Below are 16609 nucleotides of genomic sequence, written 5' to 3' on the forward strand. Positions count from 1 at the left end.
CATTCCAAACCTTCCTTCTCTTTGTAGATGTTAATCAACTCCTCTTCAATAAGCCAACCTGATGCAATATTATCACAAAACAAACAGCTAGGTGATAGATGGAATGTTTGAATTAATCTCTGCCACTAATAATTGCTAAGGATGCTTTCCAGTCCATCATTCTTTGACTGCCTAATTCAAATTAGTACTGACCCTGCTCTTATTGGGAGCTGTTCAGCTTGAACTGGTAGGTCTCTTCCAGATGAAAACACAAGCAATTCCAGAGCTGTTTCAGCATAATTGGGGCTCATCAGTGAGGGTTAGTTCTCAGTGAGCATGGAACGCATCTATGCATTCCAGTTGCACTTAAGGCATCTAACTTTGGAAAAAAAGTGATGGGTGGAATGCTTAACTAAATCTTAGCCACTGGTAATTTCTAAGGCCACATTCCAGTCCATTACTGGAAAATTCTGACATAGCTGATGTCTGCCTGTGGAGAAGTAAACATTTGCCTAGTTTGTAATATCACTTAATATTATAGTGCAAACTATTCCTAGGTGCTCTTGTTTTTCTAGTCAGGATAACTGAGACACATATTTTGCTGTCTAGTTGACCTTCCTATGTGAGCGATCAGGCCACCCTTGTCGGAGAACCCTTTGCCATACAACGCGTCTTCCTCCTACTTGTGACCTGCCTCACTGGATAGCCCTCTTAAGTGAATGCTATGGGAGAGTTAGCTAACAAAAAAAATAATAAATACATAAATTGAAAGACCTCAGTACTTGAGTATTATGAAAAGAGGCTCTGCCACCACTTCTTGTCCCTGAAAGTCCTGCTTCATCCTTCACCCAACCAAAAAAGTAGGGCATATCAGGAAAAAATCATTATCATAGTTCAGCACAGTGACAATCAGAATCAGTCACTGGGAAGCCCAGTAGATAGCACAAACATTTTTATTCAATCCTTTTTGCTATATAAGAAGAATTGATCTTAGTTTGCTCACAGTCCCGGGTTTACTGATCTATACTAATTTTCAAAACAGCATCAAACACAAGATTAAAATATACACATATGTTAGAAAAAGTTGTCTGATAGTATCCTCCCAAAATGGACTGGCATATAAATGATTAACACAGCGATGAATGATTAATTTGAGGAAAGGGGATACAACTTTTTGAAACATATGTGTATATTTTTATCTTGTGTTTGATGATGTTTTGAAAAATGTGTATGGATCATTAAACCCATCAAACATGGACACCCACAATTTGTTGAGTCGACACATTCATCTAACATAGAAACAATCCCATTAGCGACAGCAAATCTCCACAAACTGAGTTTAAATTCACACTGTGATGGAAATTTCCGACCTAATGGGAAAGTCACCCCAGGACTACCTTAATCACTGTAATGGTATACCAAAGCCAGATTCACTAAATATATTCCAAACATAGAACAAAAAGGAACAGTCTAATGTTGTAAATGTGTGAGAGCATAAGAGAATATCACAGATAAAAAAGAGAAGAAAAAGCCCAATTTGATGATTTGCGATCAGAATGAACAGTCTGCTAGTACTGTACTGATGTGTGGGCGAGGAACAACCATATAATGGAGATGTGTGAGAACAGACCAACCTATTGGTATATAAGAGACTGAGGACATAAATATTACACTTTGGAAAGAAAGAACAATCTGAAATCCTGAATGTCTGAGAGCAGAACAGCCTGACTTTGTAGATATTAGAGAGAAGAAAGAGTAAAAAGTTATGAATGTATAAGAGCAAGAGCAGACTAATATTACAGTTGTGTGAAAGCAGAAAGTGAGGGTCGATAGTACAAATAAAGAATAGCCTACCTTTCCATACCTAAGTGTGATAAAAGTATGTCCAGTTTCCAATTTGTATTTACTTCCAGTACCTGCCTTTGCAAACAAAATATTACCCTGGCTGTAACTTTGGTTGATCGAAAACCTCAAAGCAACCTGGCATAAACCAATTGTGTGACCTAGAACATTATATAAAGGGATGGAGACCATCAGTATGGCCAGGATATGGTTGCAGTGCCTGGTAGAGCATTTTGATGCAGTTTTGTAATAGCCCTCGGCTTTAACCTTTCATGTCTTAAAGGGCTCTCTGGCGCTTCCAGGCTCTCTTGATCATTTTTTCATCCTCCTCTGTACCAGATAGGTGGAGTATTTCCATTGATTCCTGGTAGGTAAAAGTGCAACAAGGGACATATGCAATGTTTGAGCAGTAGAGGTCAAGAATGAGCTACGAACTAAAGTAGATAGGATTTGTGGTGCTGGGGGAGGGGAGTTTTTGGGGTGGGATAACAAAGTGTAGTCAAAGCCTAGAGAGTGAGAACAAGGAGTTCATGAAATTCTCCCAACGAAAGAAATTGAGTTTCCACAAGGAATATTTGGGAAGCTAAACTAAAGGATCTCCCTCATACACCTTCATACTAATTAGCTTTTTGACTTCTCAAGTCTTGGGTGTGAGTTTTCATGGGCTTCTCTGAGTTTACTAGGGTCTCATTCTGAATTGTAAACATGCCAGCTAATGGTCTTGTTGAGTTTGGGATGTTCTTTTCTGCACCTGATGGATTGATATGATCTTTTATTTCTCATTGTGGTTACTCCTCAACGTGACATACATAAAGGGCCCTCGCAGAGTCTTCAGTGCAGGAGGACTGGTCTTACATTCAGTAGATAGAACTCTGTTCTCTTCCTCGTGATGGGCTATCTGTGCATATGATGTAGTACAGGGAATGGCAGGATTTGTTTTGAAATCTAAGCGAATCATTGCTTTGAACCAGACCACCTAAAGAATTGTTCCCCTCTTTGCCTATACTAACTCCACACTCAGACACACCCTTAGGGGTAGGAGGACTTTGTCTTTAGACATGTTGTATCAGGTTTCATTAAGCTGCACCTCTTCGAGAGACTTAATTAGGGCACAGAGCTTTTGAGAGGTTTTTAGTGTTAAAAAGCCTTGTATGCTTTTTCCATCAATTTTTGTTGGTGTTCCACAGAGGGTCTTGAGGTGCAGGGGGGGGTCTAAAGATAAAATAAGGATGTTTTATTTAAAATTTTCATTTTGTGGGACCTTTTGTCATAACCCCATAATCCACAGCCAGGAATATTATCACCTTATTTTCTGCACATGCACGTTTCAACATACCCAAGCAACTTAGATTAGTTGAACAAAGATGGAGACAAAACTCCTCAACCATGAATCTGGCCAAACGTTACATTGAAAGGATAAGTTACAAACGTGAGATATTTAATTTTAGTAAATGTTCTTCAGAGTAACACTATCCTGGTGTATAAAGTGATACTTTCTAATGCACAGTGCTGTCAAGGTTCAATTTAGTTTCTTATTGAAAGTAAAAAGTGTTTCGGTGCTTTTTGTCTTAGACCTCTACATTATATTGCCCATAGAATTCCTGGAGCTGTTATCGGTAAACAAAACCTTAATTATATAAATATTTATTTTGTATTGAATTGTATCTGGATAGATTTCCTGGTCAGAATGACCCTTCCTTAAACAAAGCAAGTCTCTTAATATCTTCCCCTGAGCCCTATTAAGATAGACAGGGTTCTCATGTGGAATACATCTACTCTGTAAAACAAACTTGCAGGACTTACATGTGGACTTGAGTAAGTGTGTTTTTTCCACTTCATTTATACACTGATAAAACCTGATACCATAGGAGAGTGCATAAATGATATGATGTTCTGCATGTTTTTCTTACATTTTATATTTTCTGATTTCTCATTTAGAACATAAATAAAACAATTTACTTATTAAACTCTTGATAGACATGAATTAGCAACTCTCCATACAAAATCTGCGTTTCTTGTATGTTAAATCAAAACTCTTATTTTACTTTTTGTAGCATTTATCTTGAGAAAATTATTCTGGAAATGTGTTATCCACACTACAGCACAATTCGTTTTATAGCAAACGTGGGCAGCATAAAGGAGCACATAGATATTCAGATTTTTTACTCCTAGTGAAAACTCACTCTTTTCAAAGTGTCTGGTAAATCAGACAATTCTAGAGAAGAAACCGGGCTGCAAAATACATCTCTGTCTTAAACTATTAGAACTTACTTCTTTTTCATGTAGATTCCTATAGTCCTGTCAAAATGTGGTCCCAATTATATGTTGGTAATGCTATTATTAGCCAAATAATTCCTTTCCGGCTCCCTAACTTGACTAGTTTTTTCAGCATTGTTGGCCTGTCAACTTTGTTAAAGTGCATAAAATAGTCAATAAACATGGAATATCAAGGCAGCCATGTGCTCTCCATACTTAGCTGTTATGTCTTGCAAAATAATTGTTATCCAATCCTGAAGCTTTACATTGAAATCTAGATTACCATAATGGGAGTATACAAAGTCTCCCATCCACAAATGTAAATGCCATAACAAATGCTTTATAAATAGTTTCCTACAGAGTCTACGAGAGCAACTTGGTTGTTAGTGCATTACTTAGAGTTCTCTAATTGTGTATCGACGCTCAAATACTTGCTATTAGTTCCTGTTATTATATATTACATATACAAAAGAGACAAAATATTAGCCCACAGTTCGTTGATTTTTAAGACCGACTGTGGGGCAAGCCTTCTTTTGCCTGAGCTGTAGAAGGTGTTGCGTTCTTAATAAGATTTGGCACCTCTTCTATTGTAGGAAGATCTAATTTGGCTTATATTAAATGGTTTTAAAGCATGCTAGTCGAGGATATTGTGGGGCATGCGTAAAACATTTTACATGAGACCCCTCATCGCAGGAGCATCTGTTTCTAAGTAAAAAAATAAAATCCTCCAGGGTAAGCTCAAACACAACAACATCTATACCTGGCCAATCTTGGGGTATATCCATGTTAGTTGTCTCATCATTAATAAGCAGGGCATGTTTGCTTCTAAATTTTTGGGAATATTTTGCAGGACATGCATGGGGCCCTCAAAAAGCGTAAGCTTGGGGAATATTTGCCTCTGTGCCCCAATTTCTGGTGGCCTTGCTGTTAACAGCAACAGATTTGGGTCTGTTGTACAAAGGACAGCTCACAAACCATTTTGGCCAAATTTCACACTGACAGATTTGTGACCTGCCATACATTTTGTGATACAGCAGATATACTGATCGGTTGCATTGCAAAATGGATATTCAAAGGAGATCACAAAATCTCTTTCATGATGAATATTGAAAGGGCAGGAATCCTTTTCAACCGCCCTGCCAATTGCTGTAAACACAGAACTCTTAATTCTGTAATTAAATACCATTCCTCCAAACACTTTTTTTTTTCAAAGAGGCCCATGCCGCTTAAAGGGACAGGTGCTTCTTTAAAAAATATTCATGTGCAGAGAAGACATTGTTCACAGCAATTCCCTTAGGGAATAGTCCTCTTTAATAATAAGTTGCTACCCTTTCTCGGGGATCTCTAACTAATCTCTGGTTGTGGCCACAGCTGCAGTCTGAAAGCATTAATACAGGCGTCACCAACCTTTAAGTTAACGAAAGCTACTTCTGATCGATGACAGTAGTCCTGAGCTACTGACTTTAACAATTGTTGCAGTAATGACCACATCTGCGATAATCACAGTAGTGGTTTAAACCTTGCAGGATTAGTAGAAGTGGTCACACAGATGTATGTCACAATATTGAGAGATGCAAAATACTGTTTTCAGAATATCAACTACTACAATATCATGAAGGTACCTATACAAGTAATTATAGATTTAGTATTCTAAACTCAACATCTACATATCTTAAAGATCCATATCTATAAATATATTTTTTTTCTTTCAAGATAAATCGATGTATAGTTAAGAATAAAAAAAAACTATGCCTAACGTTATATACTTAACTTTGTAACACTGTAGTAGTTTGTGTTCTAGATACAGCATTGGATTACTTACTAACAGCAATGTCAGTAAAAGCTTTATCATAATAAAATGCTTCTACATGCCTAATGAAATAACAGCCACAGCAGTAAGTGTATATGGGCAGAAAGGAGATACTAAATCTATCAATCTCCAGAATTTAGAAAGAACTTTCATTCAAATAGCAGCTTAAATATGTGTCATTTTGATTTCAAACATCAGCACATTAGTTTCTCAAAATACATGATTTTATATCAAATATGCATTTTCCATTTTGGGTTAACAAATCTTGTCCTTTTCTTGCAAAGTGATGTTCGTCACTATGGCTTTACCAGGCCCTCCGAATTAAGTACTATACTGAGTTGTACTTGAGGGAGCTACTTCCAGGGTACGCTTAAGCTATTAGTAATTTCCCGAGCTACCCATTGGAGACCCTTGCATTAATACATAAGCTTGTGAGCCGCAAAAAGGAGAGAGGTGGCTATTCACACCTTCTTCTATTTGCACTTCTTAGAGGGTCGCAAAAGCTAAAAAAGTTTTCCAATTCATAAAATGTTTTCAGTTGATTGCAGAATTGTGAATATTCTTTACGCTCATAATTCTAATGGCATGCTTTATGACTCTGAAATACATTTGCAAATCTGATTCCTGATTATTTCCTTAGAAAAGCTGTAATATATATTCTTGCCACCCTTTCTTCAAGGTTTTCTGGCACTTGCAGCAATGTCTTGGCTGTCTTTCTTTCATTGCTTCATGGGGGGGGGGGCTGTAACTCTCACACCTCATGGAGGTGAACCTGTTAAATTTGCCAGATGCAAAGGACTAAAGGTGTGTGCATGGTTTCACATCAACCTTTACTTTGTCGCCCCAAATTACCACCGCAGCCTTGTTGCTGATCTCCATTACTGTTGAAGCAACCATTTGATATTAAAGTTGAGTAAAGGAGCTTAAAAGTGCAACTGCAGGAATGATGAGTGGGAGGCGAAAAAGCATGACGTGCTCAGATAGAATTTCCAAACTTATGTTGCTTCTTTTATTTGCAGGTCTTGATCTTCTTGAAGAGGACGTTAAGCAGAGGTAACAGAATCTTATCCCTGTGTCACGCCATATTTTCTCATGTAATATGCTTTCCCACTGATGCCTACCCAGGCAGCACCAGCCTCATTTCGGAGTAGTTATTTGTTACTCCTCCTTTCCCAAATGAAACACTTGGAACTTTGGCCTGTTGTGTTTCCCAAACTTGAACAGTTCCCTTTTGAAAACCATCAGCTCTGTAACACGAATTTCTTTAAGCTAAATATACAGATTTAATACGCATATAAGCTCCTGCATGTTTCCTTCAAATGTACAGCTAGTTCTGATTTCAAAGCTGTTTATGAAAATAAAGCCAGAACTACTGAGTAATACAAATCTTGACTCTAACAATGTAATATAGGCATCAGAATGCCTCTACCTTAGGTATTCAGTGCTTTATGAATGATCTCCTATCAACAATAGGCTGACTGAGCATTCCGCTGCCCTCTGGCTTTCACTCACAGTGAGACAGAATAAGGTTGATCTCTTTGCTGGTACAGAAATAGAAAAAACGTTGTCATTCTGCCATCAAACTACACTTACTAATGAATGAAGAAATGCTTTTACAGAGCAGCTCTCCTCCTTATTACTTGAAGTCAGTAGTGGGGAAGGGGGAAGAAGACATTTAAAATATGTATTCATGAAGGAAGATGCAAAAGGAGGATGCAACAAGTGAAATCGACAATGAACAGTAAAACTAAACGTCATAAGATAGACTATCAGGAATGAGATCAGGAGAAGCGGGCCAAACTGTCCAGCTTGGCATCCTATGCATCCCCCAGCGCAATATCGGCTAGTAGCTTGCATTTAGAGCTGGATGGTATGCTCATACGGCACTGAAGGCGTCCGGAGCCCATATGAACCAGTCAAGATGCCTGTTAGCTAGTGTGCTAGAACTCAAGGAAAAAAGTTTCACAACTTGACAGTCCTCTTGTTATTATGAGCAGGAATAACAAGGTGTCTATCAAATTGTGCCGTACTCGCTAAAGTACTTGTGTACATTGGCACATGTGCGGTTCATGTCTTTTTCATTTTGGTCACTGAAGTGTACCTAAAGACTACCGCCAACAGGATCATGCTGAACAGTACACTTTAGGCACAATATTATAGGCGCATCCCACGCAGCAAAAATATGCCATGTAGCTGGTGTGCACCAAAACATACCACACACTGATGTACAACAGCACACATTAGGTTAGAACTCAGAACATACATCCATCATAACCCCAATATGTGGATAACTGGCAATTAAGGTGTCCAACAGCCTTTACTACCATCAGCTATTCACCATACCTATATGTTCGGCAGGCAGTGGGCACCTGTACTAACTCACAAAATGCTTAAGCCATCAAAATAACAGAGCTCCTGCAAATTCATGAAGAAAATGTGAAATAGTTTGTGGATATCAGCACCAGGGAATGCCTCAGTCATCACAGAGTGAGGAATAGTAATACAAATTCTCAGTCTTCAAATAAATATGAATCACATGTGAAAACATAGGAACGCTTTTAGTTTTTGAAGTATCCATATCTGGGCGACAGGCTGATCATTCAGTGGACTTAGTTGCAACAGACTCGCAAATCCTGTTCTGATTCTCTCCTCCTACTTTTCTGCTATGTGTTGCAAGATTATTTTTAACTTCAAGCGCTCTGCACTGATCCACACTTCCACAAATGTTATCAGAGTCAAGTATTTGAAAGAAATGCTTTAAAAATCCTACTCTAAACTTCTGAAAGGCGCTACAGTGCTATACTAACGGCGGATTGTGCACTGTACATGTGTTAATTAAGAACAGTAACACATTTGCAACATTTAAGCTGCGAAACTGCGCCGTGGTGACAAATCTCTCATGCTACATAAAGCACTGAATTAAAGCAAACAAAAACAATGAAACAGCCTTTCTCGGAGAGTGACCGAGGTTTTGCAATTCCAATGTTTGAGCAATTAAGTCAATCCTGCCCTATAACCGGTGCCACTGGAATTATGTGGCAGGTTTAACAAAGAAAATATTTTGACGAGTAAATGAAAATTATGTTGCATAATGCGGCACAATCGGTAGCAGTATTTTTTTTTTTCATTTTAAGAACTTTTAAGACTCTCTGGGCAAATTTTCATCTCTTTAGTACCAGTTTAGCACCTAAATACAGCTATTAGCAACTAAAAGATTACCAAAATTAAGCCAAAATATGCTGGTCAAAGTCAGTCATGGGTTGTCACCTACTGAAAGGCAATTACAGACTTAATGGTAATAGTAGTAGAAATGGTTGTGATACTGCTCCTTTGTCAATCCTTCCCTCACTCACCGCATCCTCCCAGACGCTCTGAAGACATCCAGGATCCTACCACTTGTGACCTCCCGAACGAACGGCACACCACTCCCCTAGTATTCATCGACAAGATCATTGAAAGAGCATTCTATGTTCATCTCCAAGATCACATTAATACTAACCCTCTCCTGCACAACTACCACTCTCACGTCAGATCTAACTGCAGCACGGAGACCGCTACCTTGCACAGAGTAGTTTATGCAGTCCTGACCACATATGAAGATGAGCCCTGCCGTCTGATATTCCTGCACCTCTTGTCTGCCTTTGACAGAGTCGATCATACCACACTCATATGCATCCTATAGTCTCAAATGGGATTCACTGGAAATGTCTTTTACTGGTTCTCCTGTTTTTCCAACTAATACCAGTTAGTTCATTTGGCACCTCCAGTTCCAGATGATCCCCATTCCCTGGGGAGTTCCTTAGGGTTCCACCACAGTGTCCCGTCATTTTCAACCTCTTCATAGAGCCACTTGGCGCTCTACTCACAGGTGACAGCATCCATATTCACCAGTATGCCAATATAACACAGCTCTACTTGACAGTTTCCTCTGCTTCAAATATCCAACGCTCAAACACTGCCTGCACATCATCTAGACCTGAATGTGCAGCGCCTCCCTGATGCTCAACCCAACAAGGACAAAATTCCTGAAAAACAGAGAAATAGTGCAATCCAGGATGAACCTTGACAGCTTCGAACACCAGCTTTCACCAAATGTCAACTCACTTAGATTCACTCTGGAGATTGATGCAAAAAGCTGGAGTTCATCTTCATCAGCCAGAACAGAAAGACCGGGATTAGATGAAAAAAAATCACAGTATTGTCTGCAGCAGTCATGGTCTTTTGTTGCACACAATTGATCCTAATTCGGGGGACTTACTTGTCAAAGGGTCCAAGAATGGCTCAACGTACAAGGCAAAGAGGAGAGTGGTTACAAGTGCACTTTGTATTCTTGAAGATCCTAAAAAGATTGGAGTGCATACCCATGGCAATAAATCTTACAATTAGCCCATCATGCAGTAACTGTTTACCGGTAAGACACCGAGAAGCAAATCTCAATTTAGCCAGTCGAAATCACAGGTAGGGACGGGTGACCCTGTCAAATTCCTTTGTGACATTCTACCCTAAAGGTCACAAATTAACAAGAACGCCTTGAATAAAATCTGCTAATTCTCGTTACAGTGTCAGAAAGCATTCCACGCTACTATTCTTTGTAGTCTGTATTACTGCAATGCACTGTACATTTCCAATATGTCACTTTTCAAATTGGAGCTTCTAAAGAATTTAGCCACACGTAATGCTGAGCCCACAAAGGCGTACCCACATTGCTCTTATTTTCTTGGCAGCAGGCAGAACCCGCATGATCTGCTGCTAGATTGTTCGTCAACACTCTCCCGCTTCCGGGAGGAAGATTACCGCAAGCTATGAGCATGGATGGACATAGCGAAATGGACCTGCAATGCACCTCTACACTTGGGCAGTGTGCATGAGAACTTGGTTTGAGCATGGAAAAAGGCATTAACTCTGAAGGGGAAGATGGCCTCTACCCTATGTGGAAGAGAGGTCGCAAGCAAACCGAGCAACCAGTGCGGATGACAGCTCAGGATCCAGGTCACATTTGTGAGATATATTTTGGCTAAATCGGTATTGGAGGATGCAGAGGGAACTCTCTGGCCGTTGTCTCTCCACAAGGCAGTTGTGGTAGTGGTGGCGGATATGGCAGGAAAGGTAGAGGGAGGACAGAGTACATTGCTTTAAATGTTCCGGCTTTTTACCATTACTCCTCGACACAGCAACAACTGGCTGGTGCTGATACAGAACAGAGCACGAGAGGAGGACTGAAAGCCCTGAGGTGAGTGATCACTTTCCGCAAAGAGTTGGGGTGGGTTGTCCCTCTCCTAGGCCTACATTGAATTTGAAGGGTCTCCTGCTCTTTAGTCGAAATATTGCTCTGTCAGCTTGGCTGGACTACACAATTGTTCCATTGAATAATGTGACCACAACATTTAAGGGGGTCCTTTGGAGACAGCAGCACAGTGTTTCCCACTCAGAAGGGAAAAAAGGGTGGCATTCAGGGGCGATTGGCAGTGGGACGATCGAAAAAAGCTGCCCTACTGAAAATAGCCCTACAAAAGGTAGCGTTAATAACTTTAAACGCTGCTACTAGTATGCAGGGTAAGGATGAAAGCTGAGTGAACCTGGATATTAACTTATCAGTTAATGACTCTGTTTCTCAAAATCATGTGCGTCAATGGGCAGGCCTGGCACAAGGAAGTATGGATCTGGGAACCGAGGGTGAGCAATTGGCTTAGCCGGAGCGGGTGCTTGAAGATCAGTGTAGCGATATTGGATAGAAAGAGTACCCACTTTTTTTTATACAATCGAGAATCTGCTCTAATAAAACGACAACACAAATGTTTTCCCAGGAGACGAAGTGACATGGAACCCATACTCCAAATGCTACATCAGACAATTCCCTCCAAAATCAAGAAACATACCTTTGCAGGGTTTACAAATTCCCAATTGGCATACACAAGTTATATTGTACATTCAGTTTATAATAATAATAATGCAATCTTCAGTTGGTACGTTCTTTCAGTACTTGGACTCCATAAGTCATTTATTTTGTATATTCAAGATTAGGTCTTCAGAGTAGCCAGAGTAGCCAACACGTGTTTCGTCAAGAATTTCGACTTCATCAGAGCTACAAATATAAAAAAAGATAGAATTTTTGGTTTTTGTGCCATGCATTTTTCAAACACGTTACAGGGCTTAGTTCCATCCCCAGAAGATCTTGGTGCCACTCTAGAGAGACCTTGGGCTGAATTCGGGATCTGAAGACACCCCGCAGTCAACAGATTTTTTATTTAAGGCCAAGCAGGGAGTACTTGCTCTTGATGGGGTAATCTGATCCATTAACACATTTATTTGAGATGATCCTTTCCGAGATTAGAGACCTGAAACTGGTTCAAGCACAGGAGATTGCCGCTCTACACCAGAGATTGGCCAGAATAGACGAGAATGTTGCACAGATCTCAATCAGGCTTCAGGTGGCAGAGCAGAGAATATCAAATTTGGATCACAAATGTCTATGCCTCAAGAAAGAGATGTTGAGGGTGCAGAAGAATGTTGGTTTTCTAATGAACAAGACCGCAGATTTGGCTAAGCGATCAAACCTCGGATTTGTGTGTGTCCCAGAAGAAAGTGAGAGTCAAGGGAAGTTCAAAAATACAGTTTAACTGGTTAAGTCTTTGATTACATTCCATATCTTCCCAGATCTCTGTGTCACTTTTCAATCATGAGGACACAAAGAATTCAAGTGCAACATGTCACAAATTCCAAATACCCACCTTAACTTCGCTGATTATTGAATTAAGTAACAAATATGATCTGCAGCAATTAGGGGGAAAGATTTTTTAGACCCCAGAGAACTTTCAATTTTGTATCTTCTCTAATATGTTGATTACAGCTGCATGACGTCTCAGGAAATTGAAAAGTTTGTGGGACAGTTTAAATCGGTGCGCATTCAGGTCTCTGCATTACAGCAGTCCAAACTGAAAGTTCTTTTTAAGGAGCAGTTCCATCTTCTCACAACTGTGGAAGAGGCTCTAGATCTACTGTCTACTCTCCAGAAATGGTTGTGGGGTGAAAACTAGGTGACACTGGTATAGGTGCGATTATAGTGACTTCTATGTTGTTTCTTCTATATTATTTAGGGAAGTAAAGCGGCCCTAAAATGGGGATGGGGGCGAGCTATCCTAGGTGCAGCATAATGCATCAGGCAAAGTATGTGTAGAGGGTAATGTGGAGGTAATGCTTTCAACAGAGTGATTCACAGGGGGTTAAGGGGTGTAAGTGTAAGAAAATATGAGCAGAGTGAAGAGTCGAGAGGATTTAGATAACAGAAAAGGTAAGAGAATAGGTTTAGTGCTGTGTCTTTCTTAGACAGAAAAGTCTTCCGGAGATTAGGGACTATAGGATGTTTTGCAAAATGTTCTACTTTTTGTTTTTTCCCATTTTTCCTGTTTCTTATACAATGCCGAAATTAATTGTTCCGTATGTGTAATCCAAAAGGTTTATTGGATACCCGTAAATATGGTGCTATAATGAAGTGGTTGTCTACGCTTGGGGTTGAGATGATTTCGTTTTTTCAGGAAAACACTTGTCCAATAATCCAAATAAAATTATTCCGACAAGGTTTGCCCATGCCATTTTTTCACCCTCAGATGTCGCCATCAGGGGGATGGCAATATATTTATCGAACAATATTAACTAGCAATTTTACATGTTAAGAGGGATGATAAAAGTAGATGAATTTGGGTTACGTTTTCAGTAGCGTGATTACTGTTGAACCTTATTAATTATTATGGTCCGAATGAATACGAGATAGAATCTCTGAAGCAGCTGTATCAGCTTTCTATTGAATCAGTTGGACCCTTTTTGGGGGGGTTGATTTTAAATGTATTCAGGATTTAAAATGAGATACTTTAACCAGTGCGAAGAGGTAGCTTAACCCTAAGACTGCAGGGATACTAGCAAGATTTAAGCAGGATTTATGCACTAGTGGACCCCGGGCGCTTATCGAGATGCTTTGCACATTACCTGTTTTTCACATCAGTTTAATACTGCGTCATAATTAGACTGTTTTTTGCTTACACAAACAGGTAGCAAAGGAATAACTACTATTTGTCTAATGCTTTCTCCAATCACTCTAATGTTTCAGTGGAAATGATATTAGATACTCAGCCACTGGGGAAAGGTAGATGGCACGTTGACAAATCTTAATTATCAAATCAGACTAGGTGATAGGAAAATAGAATTTTTATTAAAGAATTCTTCCAAATTATTCAGAATTTGACCCCAGATGTTGTTGTTTGGGAAGCTTTTAAAGGTACTTTTAGAGGACGTGTGATAACCTTTAAGTCAAAATGAAGTAAGGCATGTGCTATGTTAATACGAGAGTTGCAGGCAGCCATGGATGCAGCTATAACTGCTCCTGAGACTTCAGGTTACAATTCCAGTGAACAAATAAGAAAACAAAAAAGCATTTGCAATGCAATAGGTCTCACGTTTGCGAGAGTTTAAACTATGGGCTTTGTAAATGACAATACCTTTTATTTATGTGTTGGATTTTAAAACATAAATAAAAGGCATTGTCATTTACAATGGCAATTGCTGAAACTTTCGCAAATGCAAGACTATTGCACTGCAAATGTCAGACACACAAGCAGACTCAGACACACACGCAATCATACACACAGACGCACACATGTATTTATTGTTTATATTCACTTTCTAAAACCCATGTAAGCGAGCCACATAATTTACCACATTCACCATATGCCATTAAAGCTAAATAAAAGAAGGAAGGTCATTAAAGCTATTAGTCCAATACAATAAATAAAGTTAAAAATTAAATGCAGCTGCACAAGTCATGAAAAAGTACATTCAGTGTCCGATTAGTTCATCACACTCCTGTTAAGTCCACTGCTTCTCTATTCACACAATAAGCCAATCTTGGGTATTGGGTTGAAACACAACACATAACAGCAGAGCAGCCGGCCGCCCTTGTTGTAAAAGGGCAGTGGGCACTCTGTTGATAAATAATACACCTGGGAAGCACGGCCGATTTTTAAAACATAAAATGTGTCCGGCGCCTGTTTGAAAACAATTTCTACCCAATACTGTATAAACCAGCAGTTGCAGGAATGACTGAATACTGATAAAGACAAAGTCTGCCAATGGGGACGCAATAATCACTACAGACTTTGGGCTGGGGTGGGACTTCATCTCCCAGCCTGCTGATCGCCCAGTTGGGCGGGCCCTGCAAGCACTTCTGCCGTCGCGCTACAAAGGCGCAAGAACTTTCTCCGCTGCGTGGGACACGCTCGAGGCCGGGTCACGCGACCCCCTTGGCTGGCCAGCTACTGGTGAAACTGATGCCAAGGTCCCGCGAGGCTCCATGGCTTGTCTAGAAGGTAGGACTGAACCGGTGTCTGATGATGGGGGAACGGGAAACAGCAAATTCCAGCAACCGGGGGAATGTTACGTCCTCCATCACAAACTATCTGACGACCGTACTGGGGATAATTAGGTCATAACTTTAGCAAGTAGAGGAAAGAATTGATGCAGGGTCAACACCCCCCGCCCCCTTCCTTGAACCAGGGGGACGGGGGAGAGGGACGTTATCTGTATAGCGCTATGGCACCATAATGATGCCTATCGGACCCTTGTGCATTAGCGAATCAGAAAGCCACAAAGTTGCCCACATTGGAAAATCTTGGTAGTTTTAAACTTGTAAAAAACAGGAAAGCTGAAAGGTGTTTTGCAAGGTATGGGAAATGCGCGTTGAGGGAGACGAGCACGCGTGCACTGGCTGGGGGCGGCTGGTGCGTGTGTGTGTTTGTTGGCGCAGTTACTGCATGCAGCTGGCTTGCGTGGACGGAAGGGGGACAGGAGATGTGCACATCGCACGTGTCTGTACGTGCGTGTTCACGAGCACGTTGATATTTGCAGTCTGTCCTGCACATGCACATCTCCTGTCTCCCTTCCGAAGCAAGTCGGTAACAATAGATCTCGCTAGCGACTGCGCTTCACGCTGTGTCGCAAGGCGAGACCTAAAAAAGGACCAGTTTGCAAGAGTAACACAGAATCTCAGAGTTTAATTTTTGGCTAAGGAGATTTGTAATCATAGAGCCTATCAGCAGAAAGTCTATGAAGAAAGCCAGCAGATTTGGTAAATTTCCTGCATGGTCTACTAAGACTAGGAAGAATGGTAAGAAGATTCTTAACCCAGTGACTAATGTTCAACAACCAAGTATTATGAAATGGCAGAAAGTTTTCTGCAACAATACAAGTATCTCTGAGAAAACAGAATATGTCAGACAGCACTAACTGCCGCCACAGATGAGATCCTCACCCTTCTAGACCAAGGAGAAACCACTGCCCTCATACTGCTGGACCTCTCAGCTGTGTTCGACCATGTCACACATCAGCCTCATCAAAAGACTAAACCCAAAAGGCTTCCAAGGTCCAACACTCGAATGGATATGCTCCTTCCTCACAGGGAGAACCCCGCAAGTCAGACTCCCTCCCTACACATCACAGCTCAAGGATTTGTTCTGCAGAGTCCCTCAAGGTTAATTTCTCAGCCCCACCCTATTCAACTTGTACATGACACCACTCGCCGACGTTATCAGATCTCACGGCATCACCTACGCCGATGACACCCAGATCTTCCTCTCAATATCAGACAAGTCTCCCACGACCAGTTCCAGCTTCACTAAATATATGATCAGCGTAGCAGAATGAACGAAAACTCAACTTGGACAAGAAAGAAGTGCT

General features: G+C 40.5%; 1 protein-coding gene across 2 annotated transcripts in view; it reads left to right on the top strand.

Annotated features, from left to right (window-relative positions):
• Window positions 1-16609, top strand: part of VIPAS39 (VPS33B interacting protein, apical-basolateral polarity regulator, spe-39 homolog) — a 360975-nt gene that overhangs the window by 114500 nt on the left and 229866 nt on the right. For both annotated transcript variants that reach the window (XM_085626643.1, XM_085626644.1), the window contains exon 9: window positions 6907-6940. In XM_085626643.1, coding sequence (XP_085482769.1) covers window positions 6907-6940 — 34 coding nt within the window. The remainder of the gene's footprint in view (window positions 1-6906; window positions 6941-16609) is intronic.

The sequence above is a fragment of the Triturus cristatus genome, chromosome 9, assembly GCF_964204655.1.
Source record: "Triturus cristatus chromosome 9, aTriCri1.1, whole genome shotgun sequence".
In the NCBI taxonomy this organism is placed as follows: Eukaryota; Metazoa; Chordata; class Amphibia; order Caudata; family Salamandridae; genus Triturus; species Triturus cristatus.